The following is a 20,643-nucleotide window of genomic DNA, read 5'->3' as shown; positions in this document are numbered from 1 at the left end:
AGGACATTCCCTCAGAACTGGACAGTAAAAAGGTGTTGGAGGATGATGGTGTGGTTGACTGCAGAACGGTTGAGGACAAGGAGGGAAAAGAGTTTACAGTCACAGTCACAGAGGATGTTATTCATAACTTTGATTAGGGTTGTTTCAATGCTGTGGCAGAAACTTATTTGGAAAGATTCAAACATGAAGTTGCAGGAAAGATGGGCACAGATCTGGGAGGTGACATCACATTCAAGGACTTTGGAAATTAACAGGTGTAAAACTGGCATGACGAGGGCCAATTTTGGGGACCAAGTTCCTGCTCTGAAAAGGATGACTGTAAGACATTCGACCCATTATTGGGTTCTGTCATTTTTCAGGCATTCCTGGTGTCCATCTAAAACATGCATTTAGGCACCTTACATATGTGAATGAGGAGCCTACACCTGTTTTAGGTCATCTCTGGGAAATTGGATAGCGCAGAGCAGATCAGGTGCTAGTCCTGGATTTTTCAATGGCCACCAACAGAAGGTGCATTTCAACTTTTTTTTAAATGTTGCTGTTGAGGAGGAAAAGGGGTGCCCCCTGACTCCACAGCAACACTTGCAATGGATTTCCAGGCAAAATGGTGGAGGCAAAACCCTGCCATCATTTCAGAAACAACAATATGCAGCAACGGGAGAGTGCAAGGTTATTTCGGATTATGAATTAAACAGGGCCAACAAGCCCTCCTCACTCTCGTGTGATCCTGTGGATTCTCGGTAGGTTTCGAGATCAGATCAGATCAGTTCTGATTGGGCAAGTGAACCCCCTGTCGGCTGTTCGAGCAACTGCATTAACTGTAAAGTTTGTGAAGGATAAAAATACGTTCAAACAAACGAAATAAGAAAGTCGCTACTCCGATCACCTCTGATTTCGGGGGCATTCTATTGGTTCTGAAAATAATAATTGTGGTAACAGCATAAAATGTAGTTTTAATTTATTGGATTACACACACGTTGCATCTCGGTTTTTATTCCGATAAACACCACGATTTGGCGCCTGTGTTTTTTGCTTAAAATCTAGGACCAGATAAATTGAAATATATCCGTGTTAGAATTGATGCAGAAAGGATTCTGTAATTATCCAGCTTTTGTATTTTATTCTCTCCAGTGTCTGTAGTGGCGACGAAAGGTGGGGTTGGCAGCACCGCCTCGAAACAACGTCAGAATAAGTCACGACAGTATTGCGATAATTTACAGCGTTTATTGCCTGGAACTGACTTGAAATTGTCGGAATGGAATGTTGTGGGTTAAATTGGCACGTCGCTCTACATGCCCCAGATGGGAAATACGTTAGCAGCACAACATCCAAATCACTAAGTTAAAATGCTCAAGACCACTCCCGCCATGGTTTGCAATTGTGAAATCTAGATATTGTAATTCGATGAATTGTTTGTCAGGGCACTGTTCTAGAGATTGAACTTCGCATTTAAGAGATCTGCGCTTATTTGAAAACGTTAAGGCATTTTCTGCATCTCGGTAGCGAACAACGGCATAAGGTTAGATCCGCCCACCGTTATAATTCAAGTCTTGGACCGAACCCTGCGGGTTAATTTGAGAAACCCAAATCCCCACCGACTTGAACACGCTGTCTCCGCCGGGAATTCTGATACTCAAGGTTCCACAGTCAGAACCGACTCGGAGGAGCGATTCATGCTTTCGGAGGGGACTGTCTTAGAATATAGAGTTAAAAACCACAAAATACACTGCGTTTGGTTTAAAATCTATAAAACTATATATAAGAATATGTAATTAGGCACGAAGAATAACAGACTGCAAGTGAAGGAGACGAATATATTGGAAAATCAATATTTCTTGTTTAGCGAATCCCCCCCATGAGGATAGTGGTAGCAGTCGAGCGGAAGTCCCTGGTTCAGTAGCTGCGAGGAGCCACAGGAAGAAAGTTGGACACATTATTACTGAGTGAAAAGTCTCTTGTTCAATCAGACACTAGAACATGAGGCGTAGGCAAAAGAGGCTTCTGCAGGTGGCCGGCTTAATCATTCTAACCGTGGTGTTCGTGCCGAACGTCGGGCTGTGGTCTCTGTACAGGGAGAAGCAGTTGGAGAGCCCAGCTGAAGCGGTGCAGGTAAGAAAACACATTCACAGCTGAGTTCTGATACCTGCTGCTGGCTTTGTCGTAGTGTCATTCATCGGGGCCGTTCACTTATTTAGCTTTACTGACATACAGTGGAGACCCCTTTAATTCATAACTTTTAAGATTCATACTGTGCTTAACTATGTTAAACCCGTGTGGTAGTGTGCAACAATAGTCTTAACTAAATGTTATTACAATGTAAATGCCCGTTTTAAAGGCATGTTTTGGATTGTGCTTAATGCTGTGAAATCGGTAGTTAAGGATATGGGTCACGGGCATATAATGAAAAGGAACTTGAAATTTGCGATGCTCTGGTGTATAGAATCCAGAGGAGGGGCACCGCCAGCTGGCTCTGTGCTTACTTCCTTGATATTTGATGCTATATTTACACTGTAGCTAATGAGCTCAGATTAGTCGCTGCTGTTTACATTGCCAGGCTGATTCTTTTGCTTTGGAGAAAAACCTGTACATGCATGGTACCTTTCCCAGCAGTTCAGCGTTAAATATTTAGATCGTGTGAGTGACCGTGTCCGAGTTCAGGCAGGAACATCGGGTCTTTCATTGAAACATCTGTGAACTCATCCTCGTTCGAGGGACCGCCTATGATGATGATGATGATGATGATGATGCCGATTGTCTAAATACTTAAATAAATAAATATAGGTAGATCTAAAAGTGTGGATGAGTGGGTGCTGCTAAGGATCTTGTAGACACTTTAAAACCTAGTCTGACACTTCACCGGAGTTGCATTTAATGGCCATATCAAACTGAAACTACCCCTCCCACGTATCTTGCTTTGCATTTCTCTCATGAAATTGCTTCGTACTGACATGAAAATTGTAGTGCAAACGTAATCTCAGTTGACTATACCCGGGACTAGCTTTGATGTCTCCCGTTTGTTCTTTCCATAAACTCGCTGACTTCAAACTTCATCAGCCTAATGACAACATGTTCCTGCTGAATGCCATCACAAGATGTTGCAAGCATAACTAGTTTCAGTTTTGAGCTATTGCACTTTCTTTTACCTGCTGATGCAAGTCTTGTTTCTTTTGATAACTAGTTATCCCTTCTGGTAGGCAGCCAGATGAGGAGTTAGTGGTTTAAACTCACAAATAATCATGCAGAAAGCTTATAATGTGAAGGAAAAAGACTTGGATTAATACAGCACCTTGTATGGCCTCGGGACATCCCAACTTGCTTCATAGCCAACTGGGTACTTTTGAAGTGTAATTTCAAATTGTGGTGTAAACATAATCTGAGTGTCAGCAGTGGATTAGTTGGGAGCACCCTCACCTCTGAGTCAGAAGGTTGTGGGTTCAAGCCCCACTCCAGAGTCTTGAGCACAAAAAATCTAGGCTGACACTGTAGTACTCAGTGAGGGAATGCTGCACTGTCGGAGGTGCCATTTTTTTGACGAGACGTTAAACCGAGGTCCCATCTGCTCTCTCAGGTAGATGTAACAGATCTCATAGCACTATTTCGAAGAAGAGCAGGGGAGTTATCCCTGGTGTACTGGCCAATATTTATCCCTCAATCAACATCAGTAAAAGAGATTATCTGGTTATTATCTTATTGCTGTTTGTGGGAGCTTGCTGTGAGCATATAGGCTGCCGCGTTTTTTACATTACAACAGTGACTGCACTTCAAAAATAATTAATTTGCTGTAAAGCACTTTGGGACATCCGGCCGTGAAAGGCGCTATATAAATGCATGTCTTTCTTTCTTTGTAATGCTGCACTTTGTAGGATTGTGGAGGAGTTCTGATCTTTCGATTATTGAATCTTTCTAGCAAATGAACAGCTTCTATCTTTAATGTTCCAAAATACCATCATTTTATTCGGTGATATTTTTAATTTTCCCTGTATCTGCCACTTATTTTAAGGAGTTATCAGTAGAAGTTCTATTTAAAAGAATGTAAAGCCACGCCAACATTGTCAGCTGTGGCTCAGTGGGTAGCACACTCACCTCTGAGTCAGAAGGTTGTGGGTTAAAGTCCCACTCCAGGGACTTGAGCACATCTATCTAGGTTGACACTCCAGTGCAGTGCTGAGGGAGCGCTGTACTGTCGGAGGTGCCATCTTTTGAATGAGACGTTAAACTGTCCTCTCAGTCGGACGTAAAAGATGCCATGGCACTATTTCGAAGAAGAGCAGGGGAATTATCCTGGTGTCCTGGCCAATATTTATCCCACAAAAACAGATTACCTGGTCATTATCACATCACATCACATAGTTTGTGGGAGTTGCTGCATGCAAATTGGCTGCCGCGTTTTCCACTTTACAACAGTAAATACACTCAAATTACTTACTTGGCTGTAAAGCACTTTGAGGTGTCTGGTGGTCATGAAAGGCGCTATATAAATGCAAGTCCTTCTTTGTAATGCTAGATTGTCCAGTTTGTACAGTTTGTCTTAGGCACTCCCTCGTAGCACGGAAGAGGGAATTCTGTCAATCATTATCTTTATTTACATTTCTAGCCCAATTTCTTCCACCAGGAGTTCAACATAGGATACTATTTCAGACCCTAGAGCAGGGTAATGAAACTGTGGCCCGTGAGCCATTGGTGATCTGGTCCTTGAAGCCCAGGCCAATTCGGGCCTATTTTTATTTCTATTTCTTATTTGTTGGTTTGTCATGTTTGAACTTTGTGGGCCTGAAGGCTTGGATATGCCCATTTGTAGCCCAGTTGTCTCATGGTGTATTAATCTTAAATCAGAATGCCAAGCTCCATTAGTACCAGCAGCTTGAGATAACAGGAATATTTATTTGAACTTTTATATATGTAGCCCCCAAGATTCCATGGTACTGATCTCTGTTCCCATAAAGACAAAAACCTTTGGCACACCTACCATAAAGGCAGTGTAAAGGAGAGCAGAGGTTGATTCCTGGTGTCTGAGGAAAGAGCTATGAAGGACTTGATAAGATAGGATTCTTCAGCCTCCATGATGTTTTATAGAGCTCCATGTAGTACTTGGGATAGAGAAAATAATACAGGACCAGCGGGCATAGGTTCAAAAGTGTGAAGGGGCAAATTTAGGACAAACATCAGGAGATATTTATTTACATAGAGGAGAATGAACAGCTGTAATTGGTTGCCAGGGAGGATGGTTGAGGTCAGGACATAGGATTCATTTAAGGAAAAGCTATATACAGTCGTGTTGGAAGGAGATAAATATCTTAAGAGTGCTCTTCATTCGAGCCCACTTCACAGGTGCATCGCCTTCAATTGGCCATTTTATTCATACTACTGCTGGGGCTGTTTGATTATGATGTGTGGGTATTGTATCTTTCCCTTCATTCACCTGAGGCCAATTCTAGCTCACTAAGCCAAACTGGGGATGGAACCTTGGACCATCCTGATTTTTATGGTGCAGTATCTCTCTGGATGAATTTGCAGAGGAACTGAGGAAACCTAGTCCATACTTAGTGTGTGTCTTATACTGGAGAATTGACTGTTTGAATCCCCTTAAGTAACTGACTGATCAATCTCGGACAGGATGTAGAAACCACTGTAAGAACATGAACAACAATCTGTCACTTTTCTGCAACAGTGATGAGGGTCTGAGAGAACCCGGAGAAATAAGATGTTGGTAGAAACTTGCCACAGTGTATAGAATTATTCTTTTACTAGATTAGAAATCTTTAGGACACTATTTGTACCAACGGATTATTTTACATGCCTAATCAATGCAAAAATAACAAAACGACCAATGCTCAGTACATAAAACAATGTTTCACCTCCTTCACCCTCTCCCTACCAAACATTAATGGCCTGGGGACCTCTGCATCATTTATTTTGCTCCAGGACTTCAAACCACTTATCTCCTATAAGCTAGATTTTTTGATCATAAAGACAAGTAAAGATTAAGAAGGACATTTAGCCAATCTAGTTTAACTCTCTATTTTTACTTCTCTATATAACATTTCTATATCTATCAGAATGCGACATATTGTGAATAATGAATCTTTCATGCATAACCATATGACCAGCAACTGCTTCATGCACCACTTGCGTTTGGAAATCTCTTCCACTCTCTGGCCATTGTGTATATAGTTTCAACCCCAAATTAATCATCAGTTGCTGAAACGGGCCTGAAGCATGGATTAGATTATGTATTTTCTTAATTAAGCTATAAGGAGATGTGGATCAGACTATGAAGTCTGTTGGTGATTCTGTACAACTTGTGCCCAGTAACCATAGCCAGTCTGAGGATGCTGAGGTGCCCATACACCATTTATTTAATCCATACTTGCAGACCTCCCATGGCATATCCCACTTGTAGTCCGGGGTCCAGAGCAAACATAGAAACATAGAAAATAGGTGCAGGAGTAGGCCATTCGGCCCTTCGAACCTGCACCACCGTTCAATAAGATCATGGCTGATCATTCACTTCAGTACACCTTTCCTGCTTTCTCTCCATATCCCTTGATCCCTTTATCCATAAGGGCCATATCTAACACCCTCTTGAATATATCCAATGAACTGACATCAACAAATCTCTGCGGTAGGGAATTTCACAGGTTAACAACTCTCTGAGTGAAGAAGTTTCTCTTCATCTCAGTCCTAAATGGCTTACCCCTTATCCTTAGACTATGTCCCTGGTTCTGGACTTTCCCAACATCGGGAACTTTCTTCCCGCATCTAACCTGTCCAGTCCCGTCAGAATTTTATATGTTTCTAATGAGATCCCCTCTCATCCTTCTAAAGTCCAGTGAATACAGGCGCAGTCGATCCAGTCTCTCCTCATATGTCAGTCGAGCCATCCCGGGTATCAGTCTGGTGAACCTTCGCTGCACTCCCTCAATAGCAAGAATGTCCTTCCTAAGGTTAGGAGACCAAAACTGAACACAATATTCCAGGTGAGGCCTCATATTAAAGCCCTGTACAACTGCAGTAAGACCTCCCTACTCCTATTACTCAAATCCTCTAGCTATGAAGGCCAACATACTATTTGCCTTCTTCACCGCCTGCTGTACCTGCATGCCAACTTTCAATGACTGAGGTACCATGACACCCAGATGTTGTTGCACCTCCCCTTTTCCTAATCTGCCGCCATTCAGATAATAGTCTGTCTTCATGTTTTTGCCCCCAAAGTGGATAACCCCAAATTTATCCACATTATACTGCATCTGCCATGCATTTGCCCACTCACCTAACCTGTCCAAGTCACCCTGCAGCCTCTTAGTATCCTCCTCACAGCTCACACCGCCACCCAGCTTAGTGCCATCTGCAAACTTGGAGATATTACACTCAATTCCTTCATCTAAATCATTAATGTATATTGTGAATAGCTGTGGTCCCAGCACTGAGCACCCAGCACCCCACTAGTCACTGCCTGCCATTCTGAAAAGGACCCGTTTATCCCGACTCTCTGCTTCCTGTCTGCCAGCCAGTTCTCTATCTACATCAGTACATTACCCCCAAAACCATGTGCTTTAATTTTGCACACCAATCTCTTGGGTGGGACCTTGTCAAAAGCCTTTTGAAAGTCCAAATACACCGCATCCACTGGTTCTCCCTTGTCCACTCTACCAGTTATATTGCTAACTTGGCCTGTCCCTTTAAGGCCAATGCTCTAAATATTCAAATGCACGGAGTTAGAAACATAGAAACATAGAAAATAGATGCAGGAGTAGGCCATTCGGCCCTTCTAGCCTGCACCGCCATTCAATGAGTTCATGGCTGAACATGCAACTTCAGTACCCCATTCCTGCTTTCTCACCATACCCCTTGATTCCCCTAGTAGTAAGGACTTCATCTAACTCCTTTTTGAATATATTTATTGAATTGGCCTCAATAACTTTCTGTGGTAGAGAATTCCACAGGTTCACCACTCTCTGGGTGAAGAAATTCCTCCTCATCTCGGTCCTAAATGGCTTCCCCCTTATCATTAGACTGTGTCCCCTGGTTCTGGACTTCCCCAACATTGGGAACATTCTTCCTACATCTAACCTGTCTAACCCCGTCAGAATTTTAAACGTTTCAATGAGGTCCCCTCTCATTCTTCTGAACTCCAGTGAATACAAGCCCAGTTGATCCAGTCTTTCTTGATAGGTCAGTCCCGCCATCCCGGGAATCAGTCTGGTGAACCTTCGCTGCACTCCATCAATAGCAAGAATGTCCTTCCTCAGGTTAGGAGACCAAAACTGTACACAATACTCCAGGTGTGGCCTCACCAAGGCCCTGTACAATTGTAGCAACACCTCCCTGCCCCTGTACTCAAATCCCCTCGCTATGAAGGCCAACATGCCATTTGCTTTCTTAACCGCCTGCTGTACCTGCATGCCAACCTTCAATGACTGATGTACCATGACACCCAGGACTCTTTGCACCTCCCCTTTTCCTAATCTGTCACCATTCAGATAATAATCTGTCTCTCTGTTTTTACCACCAAAGTGGATAACCTCACATTTATCCACATTATACTTCATCTGCCATGCATTTGCCCACTCACCTAACCTATCCAAGTCGCTCTGCAGCCTCATAGCATCCTCCTCGCAGCTCACACTGCCACCCAACTTAGTGTCATCCGCAAATTTGGAGATACTACATTTAATCCCCTCGTCTAAATCATTAATGTACAATGTAAACAGCTGGGGCCCCAGCATAGAACCTTGCGGTACCCCACTAGTCACTGCCTGCCATTCTGAAAAGTCCCCATTTACTCCTACTCTTTGCTTCCTGTCTGACAACCAGTTCTCAATCCATGTCAGCACACTACCCCCAATCCCATGTGCTTTAACTTTGCACATTAATCTCTAGTGTGGGACCTTGTTGAAAGCCTTCTGAAAGTCCAAATATACCACATCAACTGGTTCTCCCTTGTCCACTCTACTGGAAACATCCTCAAAAAATTCCAGAAGATTTGTCAAGCATGATTTCCCTTTCACAAATCCATGCTGACTTGGACCTATCATGTCACCTCTTTCCAAATGCACTGCTATGACATCCTTAATAATTGATTCCATCATTTTACCCACTACCAATGTCAGGCTGACCGGTCTATAATTCCCTGTTTTCTCTCTCCCTCCTTTTTTAAAAAGTGGGGTTACATTGGCTACCCTCCATTCCATAGGAACTGATCCAGAGTCAATGGAATGTTGGAAAATGACTGTCAATGCATCCACTATTTCCAAGGCCACCTCCTTAAGTACTCTGGGATGCAATCCATCAGGCCCTGGGGATTTATCGGCCTTCAATCCCATCAATTTCCCCAACACAATTTCCCGACTAATAAGGATTTCCCTCAGTTCCTCCTCCTTACTAGACCCTCCGACCCCTTTTATATCCGGAAGGTTGTTTGTGTCCTCCTTAGTGAATACCGAACCAAAGTACTTGTTCAATTGGTCTGCCATTTCTTTGTTCCCCGTTATGACTTCCCCTGATTCTGACTGCAGGGGACCTACGTTTGTCTTTACTAACCTTTTTCTCTTTACATATCTATAGAAACTTTTGCAATCCGTCTTAATGTTCCCTGCAAGCTTCTTCTCGTACTCCATTTTCCCTGCCCTAATCAAACCCTTTGTCCTCCTCTGCTTGGTTCTAAATTTCTCCCAGTCCCCGGGTTCGCTGCTATTTCTGGCCAATTTGTATGCCACTTCCTTGGCTTTAATGCTATCCCTGATTTCCCTTGATAGCCACGGTTGAGCCACCTTCCCTTTTTTATTTTTACGCCAGACAGGAATGTACAATTGTTGTAGTTCATCCATGCGGTCTCTAAATGTCTGCCATTGCCCATCCACAGTCAACCCCTTCAGTATCATTCGCCAATCTATCCTAGCCAATTCACGCCTCATACCTTCAAAGTTACCCTTCTTTAAGTTCTGGACCATGGTCTCTGAATTAACTGTTTCATTCTCCATCCTAATGCAGAATTCCACCATATTATGGTCACTCTTCCCCAAGGGCCTCGCATAACGAGATTGCTAATTAATCCTCTCTCATTACACAACACCCAGTCTAAGATGGCCTTCCCCCTAGTTGGTTCCTTGACATATTGGTCTAAAAAACCATCCTTTATGCACTCCAGGAAATCCTCCTCCACCGTATTGCTTCCAGTTTGGTTAACCCAATCTATGTGCATATTAAAGTCACCCATTATAACTGCTGCACCTTTATTGCACGCACCCCTAATTTCATGTTTGATGCCCTCCCCAACATCACTACTACTGTTTGGAGGTCTGTACACAACTCCCACTAACGTTTTTTGCCCTTTGGTATTCTGCAGCTCTACCCATATAGATTCCACATCATCTAAGCTAATGTCCTTCCGAACTATTGCCTTAATTTGCTCCTTAACCAGCAATGCTACCCCACTTCCTTTTCCTTTTATTCTATCTTTCCTGAATGTTGAATACCCCTGGATGTTGAGTTCCCAGCCCTGATCATCTTGGAGCCACGTCTCCGTAATCCCAATCGCATCATATTTGTTAACATCTATTTGCGCAGTTAATTCATCCACCTTATTGCGGATATTCCTTGCATTAAGACACAAAGCCTTCAGGCTTGTTTTTTTAACACCCTTTGTCCTTTTAGAATTTTGCTGTACAGTGGCCCTTTTTGTTCTTTGCCTTGGGTTTCTCCGCCCTCCACTTTTCCTCATCTCCTTTCTGTCTTTTGCTTTTGCCTCCTTTTTGTTTCCCTCTGTCTCCCTGCATTGGTTCCCATCCCCCTGCCATATTAGTTTAAATCCTCCCCAACAGCACTAGCTGGTTGTAAACTACCATCACCCACAGAGCAGTTGTACCTACTTGTAAAATTCCCAGCTCTGGGTGAATTAGGAGCAAATAGTACTTTGCACCTTGAATAACGAGATTGTTTCCTGTGCTCTCGAATTCGGATTTTTTTGCCGAGATACTATTCACTGCAACAATGGGGATGAGAAGCTAAATAACGTTCATTTTCCATTTATAACTTGTCTTTCAAATAAATGGGGTTGGGGTGGTGGGCAGCATTGTTAAAAATGCCACTGGAGTAAGAGAAAAAGGAGATGAAATCCCCCAATCAGCTGCTATGCATTATAGAGATTAGTGTTTATTGAAGGTAACTGGAATAAATGTGGCCTTATTTTGGAAGCTAAATCTATATAAAACACTAATTCGGCCCCATTTCTGGGCACCACACTTAAAGAACGATGTGAAGGCTTTGGAGAAGGTACAGAAGAGATTTACTAGGATGGTTCCAGGGATGAGGGATTATAGTTATGTTTATAATCTGGAGAAGCTGGGGTTGTTATTCTTATATCAGAGAAGGCCAAGAGGAGATTTGATAGAGGTGTTTAAAACCATGAAGGGTTTAGCTTCCGAAAATCATGTTCCATGTAGTACTGTGCAAATAAGGGTATTACATGGAGCAGATGAACAGGTTTACATTACATTCCAGGATACATTTCAATACCGATCACGAATCACGTTACATGTAGCACAATGCAGATGAAAGCAGTACACGGAACAGACAGGGATACATTTACATTTCTTTACAAGTTACTAAACAGTGCAGAGACTTTCATTATACGTGGCACAACATTGGTGTTTTTTCAGTACATGGTGCTTTATGTATACAAGCAGATTAACAAGTACAGCCCGAGGGGGGTCTGATTCCATCTCCTGGGTTTACCGTGGCAGAAGGGCCTTAAACTGTGGCTCCTCCCCATTGTGCCTTTGCGGCGACTGCACCAATCTTTAGTGCGTCCCTCAGCACGTACTCCTGGACCTTGGATTGCGCCAGTCTGCAACACTCGGCCGTGGACATCTCCTTGCTCTGGAAGACCAGCAAGTTTCAGGAAGACCAAAGTGCGTCTTTCACCGAGTTAATGGCTCTCCTGCAGCAGGTGATGTTTGTCTCGGTGTGCGTCCCTGGGAACAGTCCGCAGAGCACAGAGTCCTGTGTTACGGAGCTGCTTGGGATGAACCTCGACAGCAACCACTGCATCTCCTTCCAGACCTGCCTTGCAAAGGCGCAATCCAGAAAGAGATGGATGACGGTCTCGTCCGCACCACAGCCGACTCGGGGGCAGAGTGCCGTTTCTCTGAAACCCCGGCTGTGCATGAAGGATCTGACAGGTAGGACCTTTCTCACCGCCAACCAAGCTACGTCTTGGTGCTTGTGTGAAAGCTCTGGCGATGAGACATTCTACCAAACGAGTTCGACAGTCTGCTCAGTGAACCATCTGACAGGATCCATCACCTCCTTCTTTTGTAGGGCGTCTAGGACCTTGTGTGCCGACCACGACCTTGCGTGCTGACCACCGCTTTATGGCCTTGTGGTCAAAGGTGTTTTTCTTGAAAAACTTTTCCACGAAGGACAGGTGCTGAGGCATGGTCCAACTGGTTGGAGCGTTCCGCAGCAGCCTGGCCAGACCCATCATTCGCAACAACGGGGACAGATAGAATATCAGCACGTACTGACACTTTGTATTTGTGTATGAAGGGTCTATGCACAGCTTGATGCAGCCGCACACAAAGGTGGCCATCAGGATGAGAGCCACGTTCGGAACGTCCTTTCTTCCCCCCCCCCCCCCCCCCTGTCCAGAGATTTGTACTACATGTCCCTGCGGACAAGGTCCATTTTCGATCTCCAGACGAAATGGAAGACGGCTCGGGTGACTACCATGGCACCGGAGCGGGGTATGGACTCGACCTGCGCCACATACAACAACACCGAGAGCACCTCACTCCGGATGATCAGGTTCGTTCCTGCAATGGAGAGTGAGTGCAGCTTCCACCATCCCAGTTTATGTTTCGCTTTAGCGATACGCTCCTTCCAGTTTTTGACGCACGCCCCGTCCGCTCCGAACCATATTCCCAAAACCTTCAGGTAATCTGACTTCACAGTGAAGGGAATAAAAGATTGGTCGGACCAGCTTCCAAAGAACATGACCTCGCTTTTGCTGCGATTTACCATCGCTCCCGAGGCCAGTTCAAACTAGTCCCAGATTGTGAGCAATCCGCGGACCAACTGCGGATCTGAGCAAAAGACGGCGACGTCGTCCATATATAGGGAGGTCTTGACCTGAGCGCCTCCGCTACCTGGGATTGCCTGCATCCTTCCTGATGGACTCGGCAAAGGGCTCGATACAGCACACAAACAAGACAGAGTAGAAGGGACAGCCTTGCCTGACTCCAGACCTGATCGGAAAGCTTTCAGTTTCCCACCCGTTGATTAGAACTGTGCTACTGATGTCTGTGTAGAGCAGTTGGATCCAATTGCAGATACCCTCCCCAAACCCCATCTTGGAGAGCACGTCCATCAGATACGTGTGCGATATTCTGTCAAAGGCCTTCTCCTAGTCCAAGCTGATTAAACAGGTGTCCATCCTCCTGTCCCGCACACAGCCTCGCGCTACTCAGGACTCAGGATTACGATCGCCTATCCGAGATCTTCCTGCCAGGGACAGCGCAGGTTTGGTCCAGGTGGATCACCAGCTCCAGAGCAGACTTGACTCTGTTTGCGATGACCTTCGACAGGATCTTATAGTCCACATTGAGCAGCGAAATGGGCCGCCAGTTTTTGATATCCTCCCTCTTCCCCTTCTGCTTGTAGATGAGGGTGATGATGCCTTTCCTCATTGATTCTGACATGCTGCTGGCCAGAAGCATATCCCCGTACACTTCCAGCAGGTCTGGGCCTATCCAGTCCCACAGAGCCGAATACAACGCGACCAGTAAGCCGTCGCTTCCTGGAGTTTTACTCGTCGCGAGGGACTGGATGGCCTTTGTCAGCTCGTCCAGAGTTAGCGGGTGGTTCAGACTCTCCCGCTCGCTGTCATCTAAGACCTCAAAGATAGACGACAGAAAAGACTGGGAGGCCGCGCGATCTGTGGGCTTGACGTCATACAGCCTGGCATAGAAGGATTTGCTGATCCTCAGCATGTCGGGCTGCAAAGACGTCACAGAACCATCTTCTTCCTTTAGGTGATCACAGAGCAACCCCTGTGTACCTTTTGGAAGAAGAAACGCGAGCACGTCTCATCCTGCTCAACGGAGCGGATTCTGGAGCGGAAGATGAGAGCATGCAGAAATCAAGCACAAGCAGCGGAAGAAGCGTGCGGCAAAACCAGTCCCACCCACCCTTTCCTTCCACGACTGACTGTCCCACCTGTGACGGAGACTGTAATTCCTGTATTGGACTGTTCAGTCACATGAGAACTCACTTTTAGAGTGGAAGCAAGTCTTCCTCGATTTCGAGGGACTGCCTATGATGATGATGACTATTCTATGATTTTAACACACTCTATGATTTGCATAACTCTGCTTCCCAATTTGTTTCCTCTTAACCCAACAGATGACGTGGTCTTGCAGTTATTATGCCCTCTGGTGGTAACTTTCTGTGCTTGGTTTGTCGGTTCTTTGTATTCTTAGAATTTCACGCTATTATCCCCGTTGCTCAATATGCATTGTTACATTATATTTATCATATAAACTGCTTGCTACATTATATTTATCATATAAACAGCAGATATTGTATTTAAACAATAATCTTTGGTTAAGTTCTGAAAGATTTACTGTGTTTGATAAATGCTCCCACAATCAACAGCCTGTGGCAGTATTTGCACTGTAACAATCAGTCAGTGCTCAATGCTTTCTAAAGTCTGTTCTTTTCTGTAATTAGGTTTTACTCACTTTCCTCAAATTCTTGTCATTACCATTGCTAGGACACTGAGGCAATGAAGGGTTGTTTTCATTAGGATCAAGTCACTAGCTGCATCATGCTTCTGCTCTTATGACAGACCCATTGGAGAATAAAAGCACAAGTAGAGATTTCATACTGCACTAATAAAAACTGCAATTTCCTTTTACTGTATTCTGCTGCATGGTCTTCTAGTTTTATTCAGCTGAAAGAAAATTGGGAAAAAATGACACATTTGATCTCCATACTGATAAGTTCATGACAATACCATAGAAGATTTTTTTATAGTAGCAAATTAAGTGTCTGAGCCAGTGATGTATCCCCTCAGCTGTTGCTAGAAATGTTGTAAATGCAGGGAAAAGATGGCTTAAATGAAATGTGTTTTAATATGAGTACAGTAATGTTCATTTTAAGGTTATCATATTAGGATGTTGTACATTTTTTCCTCTTTCCCATCCGCAAAATAAATCCTTCAGATCAAAGCAAAATAAATTACTCGACAAGACTTCCCTCCTCCCCCACCCAGGGTGTTTTACAATTGAGTCACATCGAATTAAGAAAGAAACATTGATTATTTCCCCCCCCCCCACCCAAAATATATATTGTTACTCTTTAGTGCTGTCATGTTTTTGTAACTTGTGCATTTTGAGAATCACAGTTGCATGACATACTGCTAGACTTATTTTAAGTCACTCCCACAGAGTTCCGTTTCAGCCTCACAGAAAGAAGCCAATACTTTCCACTGTCCTGTGGTTAGCTGTACTTAGGCTGACAAAGGGTCAATCAACTCCCTGCAGACTGTCACTAATGCAAATCAACAAGTAACTTCCTACAATTTAACAATCTATACCGATACATGTATTAGTCCTATGGGCTGGATTTTCCGGTTCTGTCTGCCTCTGTTTTTGCCCCTGAAGGGATGGCAATGGCGGTGCTGAGCTCTTGTGGGCAGGCGATCAGCTTCCAGCGCCTTACCAGGGTTTTCAGGGCCGGTTCCGGCAGGGCGCGGAACATTACCGCCTGGAAGAGGCAAGGCATTGTGCAACGCCCCGGTTACGACACCAGTTTGATTTTTGAGTTCCACCCAACCCGTAGCGCCACGCTGTGACCGCTTGTGAAAACGGGCGGTCTGACCTATACCGGCTGCAGTGAGGTAAGTAATGTCCACCTCAGGCAAGTGTGATTGTTTTTCCTTTTTTTTGCGATTTATGTTGTGGCGGCGTGGGCTATGTATTGGGAATGTTTTTGGTGGGTTTTTTTCCGGGTTTTTTTTCTGCCCAGGCCTCCCTCGGTGTAAGCCCGGGCCGGCTGTTTAGCTTGGGATTTTCGCATGGTCAGCCGGCCTAGCGCCCGAAGAGAGGTATGCAATGCCTCGTTAATGCTCCGTCCCACTGCACTGCCGCTATTACCACCCAGAAATGAGCAAAGCCGAAAATCCAGTCCTTAGTCTTAATGGTATTATTTATTTAAAAATTTCTATTGTCAAATTTTATTAAAGTGGAATAACATCACTTATTCAAATTCCATTCTTGGTAAAGTTCCATGCTACAAGGTTAGGATCTTGTCCTGGAAGTTGTCTTTGGTACCACTGTATCCATCATTCATATAAATGGTCTGAGTAACTTGTATTTAAGAGTATCCATGTAATGCCCAATATCTAACTATATGATAGGGGCATAATAATAGGATCAGTTTGTGATCTGAACTGTACATTTGCATCTTTTGAATTTGTGCTTCTTCAATTTTTTTGGATGTAGATCGAGAAATTACTTGGGAAGAAAAGGCCAAGTTAGCAAACTGCTAAGTTGCTTTATTTCAGTAAATAACAGTACAGAGCTACAGTTATGATAAGATTCAAAATCAGTACAAATTATCTTTGTGTAATAATAATGAACATGCCACGGGCCGTCTTACTTGAATTATGTAAATCAACTCCCGATTTCTCTCCTGCAGTCTAACTTTCTCATAGCTGTTGCTGGCCTTGTATTACTGTACCTCTCTCTCTTTTCTCCTCTGTTGCCAGCTGTAAGGGAAAGTCTACCAGACTTCCTGCTGAATGACAGGAACCGAAACTCCCCAACACAATGGGTGTGAGATGTTCATTGACTGCTGAGCGATGTCAGAAGAAAGGTGGCCCATTCCTTTTCCCTCATTTGTAATAATCTTTTTGCAATTCAAATACTCATATAAAACTCTCTTTAATTTGATTTAATAAAATGGTGTCTGTGACCCTACTTTATGGTTGCATTGCTGAGACATGGTTCTCTGCCAGTTCAAGAGTGTGATGGTGCTTTTCTTCTCTCCGGCTTTGTACTGGTGCTATTTCCTGTTCTCTTTGGTCTCAAATTTGTATCACGCTCTCGGTTCCTGCAATCTTTCTTGTTGTTCTTGCTTCCAACTGCAGGAGTTGAACTGTCACGTCGAGCGTGGGTTTTCGAAGATCATCTTGAGTACAGATACTTCAAATCAATCATCAAACATCAGCTAGTTTTCCAGTTATTATGGGGCCAAGTTTCAGCCTGAATTACTCCTGTTTTTTTTGGAGCAACTGGTTTAGGTTTTTTTTGGAGCAACTGGTTTAGAATGGAGTATCTTAGAAATTTGAATTCTCGGCATTTAGTTTGCTCCAGTTCTAGTCAGTTAGAACAGTTTCACTTTGGAACAGAATTCTTTTTTCAAAAGGGGGCGTATCCGGCCACTTGCGCCTGTTTTCAAAGTTTCGGCAGTGAAAACTTACTCCAAACTAACTTAGAATGGAGTAAGTGAAGATTTTTGTACATTCGAAAAAACCTTGTCTACACTTTAGAAAATCAGGCGTAGGGAATGGGGGTGGGGGGGTTTAAAGGGAAGTTTACAAACATTAAACATTTCAGTTTTACAAATAAAGAGCCATCATCAATAATAAATGATAAATACATCAATAAATCAACCAATAAATCAATCAAAAAAATTAATAAAAAATAATTTTTTAAAAAAAAATCAATACATAAAACATTTTCTACTTACCGACTGCAGCACCGGGAATCCTCCAACAGCGTGCTGGGACGGTCCTCCCAGTGTGTCTCTGTCAGTGTCTCTATCTCTCTGTCTGTCTGTGTGTCTCTCACTCTCTGTCAGTGTCTGTGTTTCTGACAGCGAGGGGGGGGGAGAGGGGGAGAAGGGGTGGGGAGGGAGAGAAGGGGTGGGGGGGAGGGGGAGAAGGGGGGTGAGAAGGGGTTGGGGGAGGGGGAGAAGGGGGGTGGGAGGGGGAGAAGGGGGGGGGAGAAGGGGGGTGGGGGGGGAGAAGGGGGGTGGGAGAGGGGGAGAGGGGGGAGGGGGAGAAGTGGGGGGCGGGGTGGGGGGAGGATGGAGAAGGGAGGGGGAGAAGGGGTGGGGGGGAGGGGGAGAAGTGGGGGGCGGGGTGGGGGGAGGATTGAGAAGGGGGGGGAGAAGGGGTGGGGGGAGGGGGAGAAGTGGGGGTGGGAGGGGAGGATGGAGAAGGGGGGAGAAGGGAGGGGGAGAAGGGGTGGGGGGAGGGGGAGAAGTGGGGGGTGGAGGGGAGGATGGAGAAGGGGGGAGAAGGGAGGGGGAGAGGGGGAGAAGGGGTGGGGGGAGGGGGAGAAGTGTGGGGGGGAGGGGGAGAAGTGTGGGCGGGGTGGGGGGTGGAGGGGAGGATGGAGAAGGGGGGGAGAAGGGAGGGGGGAGGATGAAGGGGGGAGGATGGAGGGAGAGAAGGGGGGAGGATGGGGGGGAGGATGGAGGGGAGAAGGGGGGGATGGAGGGGAGGGGAGGGGGAGAAGGGGGGGGAGGATGGAGGGAGGGGAGGGGGAGAAGGGGGGGAGGATGGGAGGGAGGGGAGGGGGAGAAGGGAGGGGGAGAATGGGAGGGAGGAGGGGAGAATGGGGGGAGAGGATGGATGGAGGGGAGGGGAGAGGGAGGGAGGAGGGAAGGGATGAGGGAAGGGGGGGAGGGAGGGAAGGGGGGTGAGGAGGGAGGAAGGGGGAAGAAGGGAGGGAAGGGGAGGGAGAGAGGATGGAGGGAAGGGAGAGGGGAGAGAGGATGGAGGGAGGGAAGGGAGAGGGGAGAGAGGATGAAGGGAGAAGGGAGAGGGGAGAGAGGATGGAAAGGAGAGGGGAGAGAGGATGGAAGGGAGAGGGGAGGGAGGGAAGGGAGAAGGGAAAGAGGATGGAGGGAAGGGAGAGGGGAGAGAGGATGGAGGGGGAAGGGAGAGGGGAGAGAGGATGAAGGGAGAAGGAGAGGGGAGAGAGGATGGAAGGGGGGAGAGAGGATGAGAGGGAGAGGAGGGAGAGGGGAAGAGAGGATGGGAGAGGGAGGAGGGAGAGGGGAGAGAGGATGGAAGGAGAGGGGAGAGAGGATGGAGAGGAGAGGGGAGAGAGGATGGAGGAGGGAAGGAGAAGGGAGAGAGGATGGAGAGAGGGAAGGGAGAGGGGAAGAGGGATGGAGAGGGAGGGGAGAGAGGATGGAGGGACGGAGAGGGAAGGAGAGAGGAGTGAGGGAAAGGAGGGAGGGAGGGAAGGAGAGGAGGGAGGGAGGGAGAGAGAGGGAGCGGAAGGAAGGAGGAAGGAGAGGGAGGAGGAGGGGGGGGAGGGAGAGAAGGAGGCTGAATGGCCGGGCCCAAGACTTCGGGCTGGATTTACAGGTAGGTGGCGCCGGGTCTCGGGCGGGGGGGGGGAAAGAAGAGTCGCGGAGATTCGGGGGGAGGGGTGGGAGAGTCGCGGAGGTTCGGGGGGGAGTGAGAAAGTCGCGGAGGTCGGGGGGGTGGGTGGGAGAGTCGCCGAGGGTGGGGGGGGGGGAAGAGAGATTCGCGGAGGTGGGGGGGGGGGGGAGAGAGAGGGTCGGGTGGGGTCGTGTCCGGTCGGGTGGGAGGAGCCTTATCCATGCAGCCCCAGTGAGGCCATTGGGCCAGGGCTAGGGGCTCGTGCTTCGGCCCCTCCCACAGTTTTGGGCGCCTGGAGCTACTGCACATGCGCGCCCACTGTAGCACGCATGTGCAGAGGTCCCGGCACTGTTTTCAGCGCAGGGACCTGGCTCCGCCCCCTACAGCTCGTGCTGCGCCGCGCCCAGCTCCAGTGGACCTGCAGGGAGCCGGAGAATAGGTACTTTTTTTTAGGGGCACTTTGTGGCGCGAAAAACGGGCGACCAGGTCCAGGCTGTGTCGTTTTAGGCGCTGCCCGAAACTTGGGCCCTATATATGCTCGTGGATTTCCCATGGCTTCTCATGAGCAGTCTTTGGCTTGAAGCATGATTGCAATGTTTATCTGCTAACTTGACTTAAGCCATTTAAGACCACTGCTCTGTTTTGCATCTATAACAAAGTGTAATGTCTGATATGTGGCAGGTGTGTACCAGATCGAAGACTTGTACAGAAGTCCATAGCTTTAAGGATTCGGAGTACCTGTATAGCTAAACATTCGGTGAAAAACATTATAAAAAAAAATACCAACTTCTTAAAAACAAAGCTTCATAAATGACAATCTCATAATTGTATCACTTTGTTCGGCATCAACACATGCAGTTAACATTGAAACTATACAAGTAAAATTCTAAGCCTAAGGAAGTTGATGAGAAACTTTCAAAACTGATCCATGCAATTGTCAGTCATTAGTTCATCCTGACCATTTCTAACGTGACCATTATATTTGTGCTGTAATGACCATATTAGAAATGGTCTGGTTAAACTAATGAAGTTCTACTGCAGCAGGATGAAAATTACAATTGCTATGCTGAATCTCTCTCGGCACAGTATTGCTCCATAGGAGACAGAACTCCAATCCTTTTTGGTCCTGGTTGTGTGATGTGGCTTGTAATGAATGGTGCAATCTGGGTATTGTAGATCCACAGGAGATGGGGGGGAAAACTACAAGCATAATACATTAAGGAAAGGATTTGGGGATTGAA

The 20,643-nt window shown here is 45.9% G+C and overlaps 1 protein-coding gene across 1 annotated transcript in view; it reads left to right on the top strand.

The window, feature by feature from the left end:
• Positions 1-1,902: 1,902 nt before the first annotated feature.
• Positions 1,903-20,643, top strand: part of LOC139262070 (polypeptide N-acetylgalactosaminyltransferase 10-like) — a 157,247-nt gene continuing 138,506 nt past the window's right edge. The window contains exon 1 of the mRNA XM_070877225.1: positions 1,903-2,109. Within this exon, the coding sequence (XP_070733326.1) occupies positions 1,978-2,109 (132 nt within the window). The 5' untranslated portion in view covers positions 1,903-1,977. The remainder of the gene's footprint in view (positions 2,110-20,643) is intronic.

This window comes from Pristiophorus japonicus, chromosome 4 (genome assembly GCF_044704955.1).
Source record: "Pristiophorus japonicus isolate sPriJap1 chromosome 4, sPriJap1.hap1, whole genome shotgun sequence".
Taxonomy (NCBI): Eukaryota; Metazoa; Chordata; class Chondrichthyes; family Pristiophoridae; genus Pristiophorus; species Pristiophorus japonicus.
The sequence above is the reverse complement of the archived record's forward strand: the minus strand, read 5'-3'. Positions and strand labels throughout refer to the sequence as shown.